The sequence below is a fragment of the Palaemon carinicauda genome, chromosome 8 (genome assembly GCF_036898095.1).
Source record: "Palaemon carinicauda isolate YSFRI2023 chromosome 8, ASM3689809v2, whole genome shotgun sequence".
Taxonomy (NCBI): Eukaryota; Metazoa; Arthropoda; class Malacostraca; order Decapoda; family Palaemonidae; genus Palaemon; species Palaemon carinicauda.
Window position 1 is genome coordinate 143,265,000 of NC_090732.1, and position 19,677 is coordinate 143,284,676.

At 36.5% G+C, this 19,677-nt stretch overlaps 1 protein-coding gene across 1 annotated transcript in view; it reads left to right on the forward strand.

Annotated features, from left to right (window-relative positions):
• Positions 1 to 15,545, forward strand: part of LOC137646000 (hemolymph clottable protein-like) — a 79,344-nt gene extending 63,799 nt beyond the window's left edge. Inside the window, exons 25-37 of the mRNA XM_068379130.1 lie at positions 46 to 158; positions 1,502 to 1,662; positions 1,974 to 2,073; positions 4,682 to 4,848; positions 5,418 to 5,564; positions 7,763 to 7,879; positions 8,445 to 8,581; positions 9,322 to 9,421; positions 10,534 to 10,713; positions 11,419 to 11,541; positions 13,715 to 13,955; positions 14,308 to 14,432; positions 14,820 to 15,545. Of these exons, the coding sequence (XP_068235231.1) occupies positions 46 to 158; positions 1,502 to 1,662; positions 1,974 to 2,073; positions 4,682 to 4,848; positions 5,418 to 5,564; positions 7,763 to 7,879; positions 8,445 to 8,581; positions 9,322 to 9,421; positions 10,534 to 10,713; positions 11,419 to 11,541; positions 13,715 to 13,955; positions 14,308 to 14,432; positions 14,820 to 14,996 (1,888 nt within the window). The 3' untranslated portion in view covers positions 14,997 to 15,545. The remainder of the gene's footprint in view (positions 1 to 45; positions 159 to 1,501; positions 1,663 to 1,973; positions 2,074 to 4,681; positions 4,849 to 5,417; positions 5,565 to 7,762; positions 7,880 to 8,444; positions 8,582 to 9,321; positions 9,422 to 10,533; positions 10,714 to 11,418; positions 11,542 to 13,714; positions 13,956 to 14,307; positions 14,433 to 14,819) is intronic.
• Positions 15,546 to 19,677: the final 4,132 nt, after the last annotated feature.

Here is a 19,677-nt window from a genome sequence, read left to right on the forward strand (position 1 = left end):
GCCACGTTAATTTAACTAAGATATATTTTCCTTTTAATATGTCAGGGGAAATGACGGATTCCACCCACTACTGCCAATGTACAACGCCTGGGAATACCATCTGATTTTCAATGGTTTGGATTCGCCCGGCAGGAATATACGATTAATCTTTACTTCAGGTAAGATTAGATCGAATTCTAAGCTTAGTAACCTTCAAGGCAACTTGACGAACTTTTCAGTACCTTTAAAAGAGCATTTACAAAACTTAATTATTAGTATTTGACCTTTCCAGTAATATTTTGCCCTTTACAGGAACTAAGAGACCTTTATGGGAATTTATTAACTATTATTATAGGTTAATGCCTTTCTACCAGGTTGGTGACGTCCACAATTACTTGGTAAACTTCAAATAAAATGAAAAACCTTTAAAGATGGAAACATTTGACTTTGCAATATTTTAGAGATCTTTAATTAAGGACGGTGATTGCCCTTTATAAAATCTTCGATCATCCCAAAACCTAAAATGTAAATGATTAACTTTGCGGGCTGATTCATTGCTGTATATGTATGTAAAGTAATAAAGAGAGAATACGAAATTACTGTAATGATTCAACTCTTCAAACAATTAACATTGTGACATCATCAATCCACTCAAGTTAAATGTTCTTTCAGTGTCCTTGCCCAATTAAACCTTTCTGTAGTTCTTCAACCTTTATCAAGGCGAAAGTTCGTTTCTTGATATACTGGTACTTATACTTATGGCCTAATAGAAACGGATATGCTGGTGAATTACCTTTGCGTTTCCTCGAAGCTTTCTGTAACTATTCAACTTTGTCAATTGATTTCTCGCTTCCTGCTTAGTAAAAGTATTGATTATTTTGTCGTGATGTGAGTTAAATGATCTTTCTTGTAATTGGTCATCAACTTCATTTAATTAAATGAAAACAAATAACAAGAATGTGTAACCCTGGCGAAGTCATCCTTTGATGGGACTTTATAGCTTTAGGAATTTCTCAAGATAATATTTGTATCAATTTAATTTTGGAAAAAAAAAATATGAATCTGTCATCAGGAAAGAAACTGTAAAGCAAACAGTGTAATATATTTGTATACAATCACACGATACAAACATATGCACGGGCAGCCCTTTTTAATACCCATATTCACATCTTAACATTTCATAATCATCACACTATTTATAATCTTATTTTAAATACAAAGATTGAAATCTAAACAAAACTAAATAAAGGAGCCCCATCTCCAGTGAGGGATTCAAACACGAGCACGTAAAGTTCGGGCGAGTTTCAACAAGGGATTCGAACCAAACCACAATAGGTTCAGGGGAGTGTCAGTGAGATATTCGAGCCCAAGCACGATAGGTTTAGGTGAGTTTCAGTGAGGTAATGGAACCCAAGCACAATAGGTTTGAATGAGTTTAACCTAAACACATTCCATGCATACAGACTAAACTTCTCCTTGAAATTACAATTGTAATGAAATTATCCGTCTCCTTTGGCCTCAGAATCTGTAAATGCACCCGAAAGTCAAGACTTCGTTGATGACCAACAGGAGGCACACCAGGAAGCCGGGGGTGATGTCAATTACGATGAGTTTTCGCAGATCTCCCAGTCTTCGTCTCTGGATTATTCACAATTCTCCCAATCCACGGGAGGGTTTCCCGACGTAAGTAGGGCCTCTAAAGAAATCTACCAAGGTTTGACAAATGATCAAATACTAATTTGTTTTTAGAAGATATGTAGAATAGGCGACCCCTTTGGGTCACAATGATATTATAACAGACCCAAGTCCACCAGTGTCGTTAGTATCGTGCCATAGAATATTGGTTTTTGTGTCAATAAACAACGCATATAAACATAAATGTGCACTGGTTCAAATTTAAAAAGGCTCCTCGTGTGATATGAGATATCGTTGATCACTTACCAATAAGAATACATCTTCAAGGAAGTGATATGACTTTTATATGTTTCTTTCAGGATGAATATAAGAAAATTTTCACCGAAGATAATGCTGTTATATTCAACGAAGCATATCAAAGTGCCATTAGTCTACACGAAAGACTTAATATCAATCCAGGTAAGCCATAACAAACAATAAAATTCCAACACAAGTTTCATGTGTCAGTGCTACATATATCTGAATATTTCCTTTTTGCCAAAATGTTTATTTTATAGTTCTTCGCGTGTTAGTCTTTGGGGGAAATGACAAAATACAATATATATACACATATATACAGTGTATATATATATATATATATATATATATATATATATATATATATATATATATATATATATATATAAAATATACAGTGGTGAAATCAAGAGGTTCAACCAGGTGTCAAGGAAGAGGGTATAGCCAGAAAAAGATTGGGAAGAAGATAATAAGTACCGAACTAGGGAAGAATATAGACGGATAAAGAGGGAAACAAAGAGAATGATAGAGATTGCAAAGGGAGAAGTCAGGATAGATTGGTATGACATGATGGGAACACCGGAGGGGGGGGGGGAAGATAATTGGTAGAATTGCAGAATTGAGAAGAAAAGACAAGCAGAATGTAGGACAAGTAAAAATTATTCAAGATGGAAATGGAAATATTTTAATTGAGGAAGAGAAAGTCAAGGGAGGAGGGAAAGGCGATATTTCACAACTATTAAACACGGTGAAGAAATGGAAAACGTTTCTCCAGTAGAAGGAGCAATAGTATGCATCTGAGAGCGTGAATTTGAGAATGCTATCAAGAAAGTAAAAGTGAATAAAGCTGCGGAATGATTAAGGCACTGGGAAATATAGGCAAAGAGTGGGTGCACACACAGTTGGAAATTACCTGGACTGTAGAGGAAATGTCAGTGGATGGGGGAGATGGTTGGATGATTGAATTTTATGAACAAAAATAATGCTTGCTAAACTGTGGGAACAACAGAGGAATAAAGCTTTTTGAGCATATATCCAAAATACTAGGGAGAATACCATATTTGTTTTTCAGGATGGGTGAGAATGCAGTAGGTATACATGAGAAGCAGTTTGAGTTTATGACAGGAAAGAGCACAGCGGATACTATCGATATAGTAAGACAAGTCTATGGGAAGTATCTAGAAGGTAACAAGAAAGTTTACATGTCAACTGGTGTTTAAGAAAGAAAGAGTGCGGGATAAGTTGGTATATTAGTGAGGATGATGTATGAGAGTGCAAGAACCCCCATACAGTACAGACAAAATGGGGAGATTGATTCATTCCCTGTGTAGGTCGATACCTTCATCAGGTATCGCCTCTGAGTCTATTCCTGCTCCTTGTCGCTACTGATGCTTTGTCATCAAAATTAAGGAACAATGCAGAACTATGGGAACTTAAGTTTGCTAATGATTTAGTTACTCATTATAGCTGACACTAAAAGTACTTCAAGAAAGGATTTTAGCATGGAAAGGAGCTTTAAAAAGGAAAGGATTGAAAGTGAACATTGTAAAGACAAAGCTAAAGATTAGTAATTTAGAAGGACATGAAGTAAACATTCAAGTGGAAAATGGTAGTACTTAAACAGAACAATTAGATTAACTACTGTGGATTAATGATAACAGAGGAGGGTGGTACAGAAAAAGCAGAGAGACAGAATGAAAGAAAAATAGCAAAAATAAAGAGAGGGGTACTGGAGTTGTTTTAGACAAGAAAATGCCGTTAAGACGCAAAATGAGAATCTGGAAGACAATTGTCAAACCCATACTATTATATGGAAGAGAATATTAGACACTTAAGGGAAGAAGAGGGACTATTAGAAAGAAACGAGATGAGGATTGAGATGGATTGCTTCAATATCACTCCTGGCAAGGAGGGAGAGTCAAGATATAAGAAGGATGTGTTATATATGATGTCTTGAAAGTCTTTAAGACTGCAAATTGATTCCTATATTCAATTGCAAATGTTTCTCTGTGTGTATCTTCTAGAAGCTTGATTATATCAAACGTAGGTATTCTATCCACATTTATGTGGAGTGCTTTCAGTTTTAATTTCAGTGTGGCAATGAGGAGCTGGTGCTTGATTTAAAAGCTCAAGATAGAGACGACTGGCGAAATCTAACTGAGGCCCTTTGCGTCAATAGGCGTAGCAGGAGATGATGATGATGTAATGTAAAAGATAATTCTAGGGAAGCTCGTCTGAGATACTTTAGTCATGTAATAATCAGAGAGAAAGTGGAACAAATTCGGAGAACTAAGAATATCCAAGTGATGGAGAGGAGTGTGGGGGGTCAACGGATATAGGTTGGGGTGGACTAATGGAAGAAGATACCGTAATAAAAGCAACCAACCCTGATATACGTAAGGACTTTGAGGGCGATATATATATATATATATATATATATATATATATATATATATATATATATAAAATAAAATGTGTATGTGTATGTACGCATGTAAATATATGCAGTATCCATATATTTGTATATGTTTATGTACATAAAATATTAAGCAGATCAGCCTTCTGTATAGGTTAAAAAACGGGTTATGATGTATTTTTTCACAGTGTCACACTTGATCCACCAGTTGAAGGGGGATTGCGGAGGTGAACTGTTCTTTTTATTAAATAGCCAACCCTTGTAAGAAAAAACGTCTCCTTGTTGAATATATAGGGATATCTAGGCACAAGGTTACAATTATCCCAATGTAAATCCCATGCTTATTCTACCTAGGAAAACACCGAGTGATCTCAGTCTCTGCGGAAGTGAAGGATTCGCATCCCGTGACCTACAGAGCCTCCGTCCTGATGAGCAGTGCGGAGAGCAGCCGCCAACGTTACCGATATCTGCGTCACTTGGGGGTCGAGATCGACTCTGTGAATGGGCTACTTGCACAGCCGGTTAGGAAAACACCAGTCACTTTCTGAATCATTAAATTCATCTGGGAATACGAAAGTATCGGAAACAGGGACATTGGTGTTACTGGTATAGTTGGGCACCCTATTGCCTAGCTGACGTTCTGATGTGTATCTTTTCAGATGAAATTAGAACTGAAACTTGACACCTTTAATCCTTAGTTTATCAGGCAGACACATACCTGTACAGTATTTACAGTGAATTTCGAGGTCTTTGGAATCTTATGCTATGGGGCCTATTTTGACTAATATTTGTAATCTTTTGTGACTGTCCTGATCACGACTATGATTATTAGGCGAGTTTATCAATTGTCTGGCATGTAATGTTTTCACTAGCAATTATTTTACTTTGATATTCTCTTAATTGCTATTCAATTTTCAAATTACAGTCACAATATCCTATAAAAGCCAGCAAAGCAACTTAATCATGTAATTTGGCCTCGACGAAACACATAACTGCAGAAGCACCTCAGTTAACTCAATAATGAATAATTTCCTGATACTAAAATTTCTGCCACATAAAAATCTAGCCCATCTACTCCTTCTACTTTCAGATTTGCTTCAAGGCACAAGTTGAAACCCCCTCCTACCCGCTGTTCACGGACCGGGAGGAAATCCTCAAGAGTGATTTGTCTGTTCAAGTCCTTTCCCAAATTCATACCAACAAAACCTGCAAATCGAAACCAGCCTGGGAATTCAAGGTTCAGCCTATTATGCATACCCTCTCTCTCTCTCTCTCTCTCTCTCTCTCTCTCTCTCTCTCTCTCTCTCTCTCTCTCTCTCTCTCTCTCTCTCTCTCTCCTACTAGTCTTTCGTTATAAATTAGTAGTGTTAGCTTAATAAATACATTTACAAAATAAATCTCTCTCTCTCTCTCTCTCTCTCTCTCTCTCTCTCTCTCTCTCTCTCTCTCTCTCTCTCTCTCTCTCTCTCTCTCTCTCTCTCTCGTCTTTTGTTTAGACTTATCATATATTAATCTAATAGATACTGTTACATTAAAAAGTAGATTATGTAAAATCTACATTAATGTTCACTGCCTTATAGATTGATTTAGCACACAAAATAGCAAAACTGCAACAGCGTAAGAAAGGTTGTTCAGTTTATTAGTTGATAGAGCTGTAAGAGAGGTAAATGCTGGAGTGCTTGGTCGAGGATTGAAACTGAATGGTGAGGGTGATCATGAGTGGGAGGTAAATCAGTTGTTGTTTGAGGATGATGTTGTATTGGTTGTAGACTCGAGGGAGAAGTTGCGTCATTTAGTAACAGAGTTTGGTGTTGTCTGAGAGAAGGAAATTGCGAGTTAATGTGGGTAAGAGTTAGGTTATGAAGTGCCCAAGAAGCAAGGGTGATGTTAGATTAAATGTCATGTTGAATGGAGGGTTACTTGAGGAAGTAGATCAGTTTAAGTATTTGTGTTCTGTTGTTGCTGCAAATGGTGGGGTGAAAGCAGATGTATGTCAGAGAATGTATGAAGGATGCAAAGTGTTGGGGGAAATGAAAGTAGTTAAGAAGAAAAGGTTAGGGATGAATGTATAGAGAGCTCTGTGTGAGAAAGCGGTTGTACAAACTGTTATGTATAGATCGGCATTGTCGAAAATGAAAGTGACAGAGAGACAGAAATTGAATGTGTTCCAGATGAAGTGTCTGAGGAGTATGGCTAGTATATCTCGATTGGGTAGGGTTAAGAACAAAGTATTAAGGGTGTGAGAACTTAATTAGCAGCTAGAGTGGATATGAATGTGTTGAGGTGGTTTGACCATGTAGAGAGGATGGAGATTGGTTATTTGCTGAAGAAAGTAATGAATGCAAGAGTTGATGGGAAAAGTGCAAGGTATGGGTGGATGGGTGGACTGAACTAAGCCCTAGGTGACAGGAGGATAGATGTGAGAGAAGGAAAAGAGACTGATAGGAATAAAAACGAATTAATAACGATTGTGATGCAGTTCTTATAGGCCTTACTACTACCTCGTGTCACCTTGGTGACCGTTGAATTAGTGGCAGTAGGGGAGTCAGCATATAAAGCTTCATTTGTGATGGAAGATAGGGAAGGGTGGGCTGAGGCACCTTAGCAGTACCAACCAAACTCATGAGTCCCTATAGTCAATTCTTTATAGTTAGGCAGATTTGCACCTACTCGCAGGGGTGCCCTTTTAGCTCGGAAAAGTTTCCTGATCGCTGATTGGTTGGACAAGATAATTCTAACCAATCAGATAGCAGAAAACTTTTCCGAGCTAAAAGGGCACCGCTACGAGTCGGTGCAAATGCGCCTCACTAAAGAAAATTGAGTATAGTTAGGCAAGAAGGAACGATGAGATAAAATCCCCTTTGTTTCTTTTAACGCGTCTGTCTCTTTATATCAGTCACCCGTTTTATATAAAGTTTATAAAATTTCTTGTGGGATTCTATATCACAGAATAAGTCAGGCAGGAGAGTTGATAATCGAAAAATTACCAGAGAACTTTTTCTAGAATACAACAAAACCTTTGTTTTACATATCAAAACTGTACTGTGTTTATCTTAACATTCATATTTAATATTTCAAAGCAAACCTTTTCACAGGTTCTATAACATAAAAATAGAGAAATTTAATTGATATATAACATACATTTTCAAATGCAATTGTTCTGTAAATCATTGCCTCTCTCCCTCTCTACAAAAATTCTTTTGTTATGACTTACTATATATTAAGGTAATCATTATATTTTCAGATTAAATCTGCTTCCAAAGTCATTACATCTCTCTCTCTCTCTCTCTCTCTCTCTCTCTCTCATCATGATTCAGTGAGGATATACTAAACTACAGAAATGCATTTTCAATATCGAACATAATACATTTGATCTATAGACCATATTTTTAGATTGACTTCTATCACTCTGATGACGTTTATCGTTGCTTTCAGGGCACCATCGAACCCAACACTACACTGGTCCAGGAAGCCAAAGATGGAAAATCCACTCCAGATTCTTACAAGTATTTAGAATTCAAATCGGCTCAATTCAATATTAATATGAATCCGGTAAGTTGCTCTTTCCTCTCGCAATGTTTATTTTTATTTAAAATTGCCCATCGAATATTAGTTACTTAATAAGCTATAACCCTAGTTTGAAAAGCAGGATTCTATCAACATAGGGACCCCAACAGGGAAAATAGCCCAGTGAGGAAAGAAAAAAAGGAAAAGTAAAATATTTTAAGAACAGTGACATTAAAATAAATATTTTCTATATAAACTATAAAAACGTAACAAAACAAGAGAAAGAGAAATAAGATAGAATAGTGCCCGAGTGTACCCTCAAGCAAGAGAACTCAACCCAAAGACAGTGGAAGACCATGGTATAGAGGCTATGGCACTACCCAAGACTAGAGAACAATGGTTTGATTTTGGAGTGTCCTTCTAGAAGAGCTGCTTACCATAGCTAAAGAGTCTCTTCTACCCTTCCCAAGGGGAACGTAGCCACTGACAATTAGTTACATCAATGCTAAAATTACGATATCACTTTACAATACCTTGCGTGGCAATCATCAGGTTCCCAGAATTTAACTCTTGAAGAATTCTAACTTTATCCTTTCGCTCTTCATTGCAGGACATCGTTCCAATGTTGAATAAAGCGAACTCTACTTTCTTCGCTATGTTAGCTGAAGAAAGCCATCTCCTCAATATCTTTATCTCTATCACCCAGACTGGTTTCTCGCAACGTGAACAGACTGTTGATATTCAAAGGTAGCGTGTGAATCGTCATATTTTCTGATTTGATTATATCTTTTACCTTTTGTAGTAAAGTATAAGGAAATTGCATGCTTAGATTTAATGGCAATTTGTTGATAAAAGGTTCAATCACAATCTAATTCTTCCCTTTGATTAGATTTTACTTGTGGGGTCATATCAGATGCCAGCTATACACTGCTTTATAGTCACTCTTTTACAAGAACTCAGTACTTTAGTTGAATAGAGGGCATTCGCTGACACTACGAAAGAGGGCAAGGAAAGGTTGAGCTTCTTTATATGAATAGCTCAGGAAGTATTTCATCCACATTCTCTCTCTAAACCTCAAAACAAGAAAAACTCACAGAAACACTCGTAATGGAAGTAACATCCATGAGATCCTGAATCACCCACTACGATTTAATTAATTGCGTACAGATGAACACTCCATTTTCTTTGATCCAGTTACTGATCAAGATACCCACTTTTACAAAGCTATTTATTATTCATAATTAGTCGTATGAACACACCACCTAATAACTTTTGTGATATTAGGAATTTAATTGCTTAAGAAATATCATTATTTCTTTTTGTATCCGCAGATGAGTAATCGCATGTATAGTTGTACATACGTTAGTTTGTATGAGTAACTGATACCATACACTGAAGTGAATAAGAGCTCCATGTTCCTGTTTATTAATAATACCATACGAGTGTTTATTCTATTAGCAGTCTATTGATTAATCTAAATATTACAGATTCAACTACAATAAAAGATCATTCTTGGATTCCTGGTTAGTTTCCCTCTACACCGGCCTCCAGTTTGCTTTCACCTCCTGTACAGTTGATAAAACTAAGGTAAGGTAAAGTAAGGTCTCACTCATGTAGAAAAAAGAACACAGTATTCTTCTGGTCCTGATTCAAACTTTGGGAGGGTCTTGCAGTGTTAAGGAAAAGAAAGTGACAATACATGCAGAGCCCACTTAGGTGAGTCTAAGGGCTAAGTAGCCTATTCCTAAGACCTGGTTATAGACTTCGGTGGGTCATACAGATTTGAGAAAACGAAGGTAGGATAGGGTCAGAACTCTGATCCTTTAAATGTACTTTTGAGTATATTTAAAGTGCCTTCATTGAAACGAAAGTAGGATACGGCCACCTAAGGAGGAAGGCCTACTGTAAGTATTCTTTAGACCTTGTTTTAGACTTTTGGTTGGACCTGCAGTTGAAGAAACGTAGGTAGGATATGGTTGTGATCAGCTTAGGTGAGTTCAAGGTCTGTGTGTTTTTAGATCTTGATTTAACCCTAAAGATGGTCCTATCGACGGCATCCTCTATCTTTCGTCTAGAGATAGATGATGCAGTACACATATGGCGATGAATTTTTTTTTGTGGTGCTATATATCACATAAAGTACATTTAATACTGAATGTGTAATATTAAGCTCTCCTTTTAATTATTAAATGACCAGCAATTTTCTCATGTTATGATTTGAAGTGGGAAATTCTTCGTAAATAAAGCAATTTATGACTAATATATCACAGAGAACCTCAAAAGGTTTGAATTAAGAAATATTTTCTTCCTAATAATGCAAATATTGTCAGTAAAAAAAGTCATGATTCTTTCCTAAGATTTTCTTTTCATGAGTAAAATCGGATTACAATATATCCACGTTGTACCAACCGTGTGTCACACAATCGTACATAAATTATTTTGTATATATTATGCTTGTATCTTCGCTCTTCCCTCGCACTAAAAAGAACCTGGATATTCATGTCTCCGGTTTTCCTCTGTAACATTGACACTTTCTCGAACATGTATTTTCCTGTTGTCTTGAGGTTTTGTATATAAAGGAGAGTGCTCCTTAATAAAGTACTCAGTTAATTGCATCCTGCCTTTGAGTTCACAACCCTCTCTCGGCCCATCACAATGTCATTTCTAATCATTCTATTCCATCTTTTTGTTTACGTTAGATCAATACGTTTGACCGATATGAAATTCCGTTTGCCCCTGACAACTGCTGGAGGATGGCTGTCATGGACAGCGCTGCAGGAAGGCTGATGATCCTCATTCGGAACGTGGGTTACTGGGAGGTTCAGATCCTGCACAAAGGCTTGGGACTACAATTCGACGTATCCAGTTCTCAAGTGATGGTGGGTTTCGAATGTATTCATGTGCTCATACTTGCCTTTCATCGTGAAATACTTTCAGTTAAATCACTCATAATTTGTCCTAGTTTCTGTTCTGCATAAGATAAGGCCTCTTAAATCTAAGATCGGAGTCATTCCTGATCGTAGGAACACCATACACAACGTGTTTCAACATCTAAGATTACCTTATATTTCTACACATTTAGTTACACGCACACACACACACACACTCTCTCTCTCTCTCTCTCTCTCTCTCTCTCTCTCTCTCTCTCTCTCTCTCTCTCTCTCTCTCTCACACACACACACACACACACACATATATATATATATATATATATATATATATATATATATATATATATATATATATATATATATATATATATATATATATATACAGTGTATATATATATATATATATATATATATATATATATATATATATATATATATATATATATACACAGTGTATATATATATAATATATATATATATATACACAGTGTATATATATATAATATATATATATATATATATTATATATATTTACAGTGTATATATATATACAGTGTATATATTATATATATACACATATATATATATATATATATATATATATATATATATATATATATATATATATATATATATATATATATAATATATTAAGATGTTTCACTATCATGTGGTGTAATTTGCTTTAAACAGGTAAATGGTGTGGAACCTTCTGCTAAGACGGAGTATTACAAAGTCCTCCATCTTGATGGAGCCAAACTGGTGACACTCTTCACTGGTGTGACCATAAAGGTGTCCGAGATTGTCGAAATACACGTGAGTAATTGAATGCATTTAGTTTCAATTATGAATTCATAGTCACTATAAATCTGTTTCAAGAACCCTTGTAGAACCGAGTACCTCTCACCTGTGGTCCACACTAGGCCCCTTAAACATTTTCAAAGAGCCCGTGCCAAATAATTGTTCCAGCAGCACAGCTGTTGAGACGTATAGAATTTTTAGCGAAAACGTCATATTACAATTATTTTCATATGCATATACAGACTATGTATGTAATACGTATATGCATAAATATATGATACAGATATACGTATATATAAATTATATAGTAGATATAGTAGATTTGTAGTAGACTGGCCAAGGCACCAGATACCCGTTGAGATACTAGCGCTAGAAAGTTATTGTGTCCTTTGATTGACCAGATAGCACTATATTGGATCGCTCTCTCTAGCTATGGCTCATTTTTCCTTTGCCTACACATACTGCGAATAGTCTGGCCTATTCTTTCCACATTCTCCTCTGTCCTCATACACCTGACAACACTGAGGTTACCAAACAATTCTTCTTCACGCAAGTGGATAACTACGGCACGGTAATTGTTCAGTGGCTACTTTCCTCTTAGTAAAGGTAGAAGATTCTTTTAGCAATGGTAGGCAGCTCTTCTATGAGTAAGACATTCCAAAATCACACCATTGTTCTCTAGTCTTGGGTAGTGCCATAGCCTTTGTACCATGGTCTTCCATTGTCTTAGGGAAGAGTTCTCTTGCTTTAGGGTACATTCAAGCTCATTATTCTGTTTTTTCTTCCTCTTGCTTTCTTTGAAATTGTGTTGGGCAGGCTTAATAAAAGGACCATGGATGCCTGATAGTTTAGCAAGGAGTTGTCTTTAACTTATCTGTTTCTTTTTCCTTTCAAAACCATCCTTACTGTTCTATCTCCAGTTGAAATGGCTATCCTGGAGGATACTTAGTCTTGCATTGTGTAACCAATTGTATCCGACGTTTTACCTCTACTCTATAGGTTGTATCAATCACATTACATATATTTCTGTACATATTGTTTTCGTTATCATTATTCTTAAGGAGGTTTTAAGTGTGATGAATTATTCTTATTGGTTTTAATTCTTATCCTGTCTGGAGTCATTGAGTGAAATCCAGGACCAGTATGTCCTAGACTTTGCCAGTGTTGTCTACTTTTCTGCAATTTTCACTCCTGAATGCCAATATTCAAAACCTTACAGTTGCATTCAGACAATATGATATTCTTTTTTGCTCAGAAACTTTGGTATCTCAAATGAAGCACTCATCCAAGTTCCTTATTACTGGTTTTAAGAAGCCAATAATTTTGAAATGGAATTTTGAATTGCCATTCAGCACAGTCTTGAAGCAAATATAATATAAATCTGGGATTACATTATACCATATGGATAATCATAACTTGCAAAAAAAAAAATATATATTCTTTTTATTTACGAAGCCATTCTCCTGTCATTAATCTTCTGATATTTTTCTTCGTTCGTTGATTTAGTCAAGCACATAAAATCTAAAAGAAAGCTATTTTATTTCATCAAAAGTTCAAGGGTAAGGAATATAAACGATTTTTCCACTCATTCTAGAGAGTCGTCTTCTTGGATAATAGGCAGATTTGTATTTTTGTCATTTAATTGGTAAAAGAAAATCAAATCATTTTAGAACTTTGAAGATTCTAGTTGAATGTGTTTGCAATGGCTGTGCTCACTATTTGTCAATAAGTATGCTGATAATCTCTGGTAATCTTTACTGCTAAAACTCCTGTGTATTTAATATTTTTTTTTTATTTCTTAATTGGATATCTCTATCCGGTACAAACACGAACCCCTTTGCTTGTAGCAAATGGGTGGTAGGTTGGCCAGGGCACCAGCTACCCGTTGAGATACTACCGCTAGAGAGTTATTGGGTCCTTTAACTGGCCAGACAGTATTACACAGGATCTCTCTCTCTCTCTCTCTCTCTCTCTCTCTCTCTCTCTCTCTCTCTCTCTCTCTCTCTCTTTCGTTACGGTTCATTTTTCCTTTGCCTAAACACAAACCGCATAGTCTGGCCTATGCATATAGCATCCCGCTTTTTCAACTAGTATTATAGCTTTGCTGCTACTACTACTACTACTACTACTACTACTACTACTACTACTACTAACAATAATAATATTAATAATAACAACATATCATCAGGTTCCAATCTCATATGAAGACAGCGTCACAGGACTATGTGGGAGTTTGAACAGCCAGAGATCATCCCACATGGTGGGTCCTCAAGGATGCGTCTTTAGCAACCCTCATCTGTTTGCCAACTCGTGGTCTTACCCCGGCGACGGATGCAACGCTTTCACTCATAGATCCAGGATGCAAAAGGTCGCGTCTTACAGAGACAACAACTGTCCTAGGTTATATTACCAACCAACGGGGGATGCAGGTATGTCTCTCTCTCTCTCTCTCTCTCTCTCTCTCTCTCTCTCTCTCTCTCTCTCTCTCTCTCTCTCTCTCTCTCATAAATATTGACACGGAAGCTTACAAGCGCAAATATTTGCTTTTTGCTATTGATTCAGTTAGACGAATTATAATGGATGGATGAATGTGTCTACCAAGGTCTAAATGTGGTGCACGTTTCGTGTCTATGTGAAAAGAGAGGGGATATTAAATTTTCAAAATGCGTTCATTATTATGAAATCGCTAATTCCTTATCATGTAAATTGGCTGATAAATGGTCCCACTGAATTTACAGATTTGAATAACCGCTAATTACTGCTACTTTGTTTCCTCTTTAGTAAATACCAACTGCACGACCTGGGAATACCGTGTGCTTCAAGATGAGGATTTCCGATGTACAGCAGTCATGCCCACTCCAAAATGCGAAAGTGGATGCCACAGCTGTGACGAAAAGAACAAACACGTAAGTTTGATCGTTTTTTTTACAAGAAAAAAAATGTATTTCTCCATAAAGATTTGTTTCAATAAATCATTGTTCTGCAAATTTCCATTTATGACATTTCTCTGCAACACATCATTTAGTTTTCTGAATCTTCGAAAAATTTCACGTCGCAGCTACCGAGATTTTGCAACTGAAGCCAATAAGAATTGATTGTACTGGGTATGGGAAAGAATAAGACAATGCGAATAAAACGCTTGTGATGATTGACAAGGCGCTGCCAACGCAAGAGCCCGCGTCTTACATGAAGTAAAGCAATCTAAACTTAAGTAGTAAATGACATGGTGATGCTGTGTGCTAGAGATAGCCAGCAAACGAGATTGAGAACAATGCTTTCCTTTTCTTTTGTAGATCGTCTACAGGTGCGAGAAAACAGAAGGAAGAACGGCGACAGCCGGTGTCTCTGCTGCCCCGAGGAACATTCACAGATGTAAAACTGCACAAGGCTGTGGACAATCGGCTGACTTATGTTTTGAACGCACCTTTGTTACTACGTATCCTACGAACTGCATTCCTGCTACCGACTAGACCGCAATGAATGGTGTGATAGACCCATCGACCAGAGTTATCATCTTCCAATAGCTATCACACAAAATGCAATCTTTTTAAAGGGGAGTATGACAAGAATTACATTAGAAACCTTCATTTAACACAAAACTGTGTAGGCCTACACTGTAATCCCACAAAGGGTTTAGTCTTAACTTGCATCATATAATTTTTTCTTTCCTAAACTGAGGTATAAAGCATTAATAAAAGTGTTAAAGCTGCCATTTATATGAAAAAGGCTTTGTTTCACAAAGGAATGGCAAGTTTAGTCTTACCTTATGAGTAGACGACCTGAGTCAACAAACTAAGAACGAATAAAGGTGTCCATTAACGAATATAGCAGGTTAACCCTGAATGCTGCATCTGCTCTCAATATGACTGATTCACTGTTGATATTGTTGAAACAGGGGCACACCTTTTGCTGGGGGTAACTGAGAGCATGAGCAACTTTAAAGCGAAGTAACATTAGAGAGCCACAAATTTAAAATACACTTGCTTGATAAACAACTGTCAAGGGATTTACAATTTCATCGACATCTCAAGACTTGAACAAAATCACACACCAAACTAGAACAGGCAGTCGGTAGAGTGCATACCTTCTCCTGTATCATGTTGTACTTTATCACAATATAGGAAATTGAATTATGCACATTAGGCACTAGTCTCATGTAAATCAACTAAAAATTGTCCACGATATGGCGAAGACATTTTTTTTTTTTACCTTATCGTGACCTTGGCCCTGACTTTTGACCCAATCATTCCCAAAATCTTTTCAAATTGTCCTTGGATCATGGCCAATCATCCCACCAAATTTCATGAGATTCGGTCCCATAGTTTTTGAGTTGTGCGAATCACAAAACATAAACTTCGCAACGAAGTTGGCGAAGATAATAAAGTGATCAGAATAGTTAGTGGGCGACATCAAGATGTATAGCATAGTGAATATGTAAGAGCAAACAGGTCCATATCTGAAACTCGGCGAATATTTTTCACGAGACCCGCTAGAATATCTTCAATCAATACCTTTTAATATTAACTTGCAGAAGTAGTTATTTAGGTTTATGAATTAAATTTTTGGTTATTTTATGGTATGGTATTTCCAGTGATAAATACAAATTTAAACTGTCAGATTTATGTTTTTTTTTTACGATTCTAATTAGAGGTCATAACAAATAAAGATTGAAATTGTCACACTTTGTCTTTTTGTTTATCTTAATAAAGTAGTAAACCTAATTCAATATTGTTTAACAGTATTTTGGAAACGGAATAATTTAATGTTAGTAAAAACTATACAAGTACATAGAAAGGTTTTTTTTTTTTTTTTTTTTTTTTTTTTTTTTTTTGGGTGCTTACAGCAAGTAGAGAATGAATTTATGAAATATAGTTTGGATATCTTGGCCCCAAGTGAAACATGTTGTATGGGGATTGGTAAGGAAACTTTCGACCACGGCAATATATACATATACAGTATATCTACTCAGGAAGATAAGAGAGAGTTGGAAGAGAAGGGGTAGGAATGATGATGACACCAAGAGCAGGAAAGGCATTAACCGAGTGGAGAGCTGTAGATTGTTACTAGCAAGTTCAAATCAAAGCAGTGGGATATGAGTATTATAGTTTGCTATGCCCCAACAAATGATTCCTCTGAAGAAAGGAAAGATAAATACTATGAAGAACTGCAGAGGTTAATAGATGAGATCCCTGAGAGATATGAAAATTACATTGGCGACTTCAGTGCTAAAGTTGGAAGAAATAATCAAGGGATAGAGAATGTGATGGGTGTCGAGGGTCTTGGCGAAGTTGTAAATGAAAATGGAGCACATTTCACAAGTTTCTGTTCAGCAAACAATTTGTCATTGGAAGTACCCTTTTTCAACACAAGAACATCCACAAGTGTACATGGACTTCACCATGTGGCAATTACAAAAATCAAATAGATCACATTGCCATTAATAAAGAGAGAAGCAGGACTCTGAGAAATGTAAGAAGCTATAGAGGTGCAGATATTGGTAGTGATCACTAGCTCCTCATTACCACACTGAAATTAAAACTGAAAGCACCCATTAGAAAGATGGATAGAATACCTAGGTTTGATACAACTAAGCTTTTAGAAAAAGAGCACAGAAAAACATTTGCAATTGAAAGTAGGAATCGATTTGCAGTCTTGGAGACTTTAAGAAATAAAGAACACACAATTAATGAAAAATGGTGTGATATTAAGAACATATATAAGTCAGTTGGTAGTGAAGTCTTAGGAAACACAGTTACAAGGATAAAGCCATAGATATCAAATGATACTTAGGATACTATAAAAAGGAGACAAAGACAGAAATTGATTGTTGAAAATTTTCGAGGAAGTAATGAAAATTACAAGGTAGAGTGTGCTAAGTATTCCAGTATTGACAGTGAGGTCAAAAGAAAAGCCAGGAATAACTGGAGAGAATATTTAGACAGTAAAGCAGATGAGGCTGACTATGCTATGAATTTAGGAACTGGCTATGGTGTAAGAATTGCTCATATAATTATTAATGAAATCTCGACTGGGGCAAAGAAGAAGAAGCATATACCCACCAAAGAGAGAGATGGCTCTGTTATAGCAACAGAAGATGAAGACAATGTTGGATGGAACACTTTAGTGAGCTTATGAATGGGAGTTAAGGGAATAATTTGATTGATATACCTGAAGCTAATGAAGACCTTCATGTACCCATGAATGAATTCAGTGTGTTTGAAGTCGAAGCTATCCTCAAAAACTAAAGAGATAGAAAGCCCCGGGATACAATGGAATAACTGCTGAGATGACACTGGCCGAAAATGAAGTGACTCCCAGAACACTTACAAGATTATTTTGTAGAATGTGGCATGAAGAGGCAAACCTGATGAATGGGAGTTGGGAGTGTTGAAAAAAGAAAAAAAGGAGACCTGACTGATTGCAATAATTACAGAGGCATAACACTTACATCATTTGTTATGAAAATATATGGTATGTTTATTATAGAGACTGGAGAGTAAGACTGATGAAAAGCTGAGATGAACAAGCAGGATTTAGAAAAGGTAGAAGTTTTACTGACCAACTTTTCATTTTGAGACATATTGTACAGCAATGCGCAGAATATAGAAATCCACTTTTGATGGCATTTGTGGACTATCAAAAAGCCTTTGATAGTGTATACCGGCCAATTCTGTACAGAGTTCTGCATTATTATGGAATTCCTCTTAAATATGTAAATTTAACTAAGTCGGTTCATGAGCATAGCAAGTACAAAGTTAATGTTAATGGAGCCTTATCAAATGAATTTCCAGTGAACAGCAGAGTACTCCAAGGGAGTGTGTCACCTATGTTGTTTATCTTCCTAATGGATTTTGTAATGTGTAGAACAATCAGAGATGGTGGAGAAGGATTGGACTGGATTGGTGATAGGAATTTAGCAGACCTAGAACATGCTGATGATACTGTCCTTGTTAGCAGAACAACACAGGTTTTGCAATGCTTGCTTACCAGAATGCATGAAATATCACACGAGTTTGGGCTGAAGATAAATAGAAGAAAGACAGATATGATGAGAACGGAGTATGCAATAGAATATGAAATATCATTGGAAGGAGAAAGGATTAATGAGGTAGAATCATTTAAGTATTTAGGAACTATGATCTCCAATTCAGGGTCTTTAGAATTAGAGTTCGGTGAAAGATTGAACAAACAAATCGGACAATGGCTAGATTAAGTAAAATTTGGAAATCAAATCGCCTGAAGGTACATATAAAAATCAGAAAATAGATAAGTTAGTGAGATCGGTGTTACTCTATGGACATGAACCATGGTATGACAATGAAACAATCTCCAATAGATTTGGTAGATTTGAGAACAAAGCTCTCAGAAGGATATTGGGAGTTGAATGACAGGACACGATTAGAAATAAAACTATGAGAGATTACCCGAGTGCCATATGTAGATGAGATCATGATGAAGGGTAGATGGAGATGGTTTGGTCATGCTCTTCGCACTCTCCAAGAGAGATTAGTTCACCAAACGTTCAGCTGGGCTCCACAAGGCACTAGAAGAGTTGGAAGACCCAGGCCTACATAGCTGAGGACTATGAAGCACGAAGTAGCAGAGGATGAATGGAGAAGTATTGAATTAAAAGTTTAAGATAGAGACGACTGGCGAAACCTAACCGAGACCCTTTGCGTCAATAGGCGTAGGGGGAGATAATGATGATGACATTTTGGCACTAGTTTCATACAAATCAGATTTACAGGCTGCAAGCGCAAGAGCCCGTGTCTTGCATAAGGCAAGGCAATCTACTCACACACACACACACACACACACTAATCAGATAGAAATTGGCTACGATGTGGCAAAAAGACTTTTTTACCTTTTCGTGACCTCTGCCTTAACTTTTGGTCAAATCTCTCCCAAAATCTAATCAAATTGTCATAAGGTCATGGCCAATCATTCCACCAAATTTCATGAGATTCGGTCAGATAGTTTTTGAGTTATGCAAATGACAAACACAGACAGCCATACAAACAAATACACACCTATCAAAACAACCTCCGCAACGAAGTTGGTGAAGGTAACTAGCAGACGTAAACATCGAAAATTCGATACAAATATGTGTGCGTGCGGGAGCATGTGTGTTTGGATGTGTGTTATGCAAAA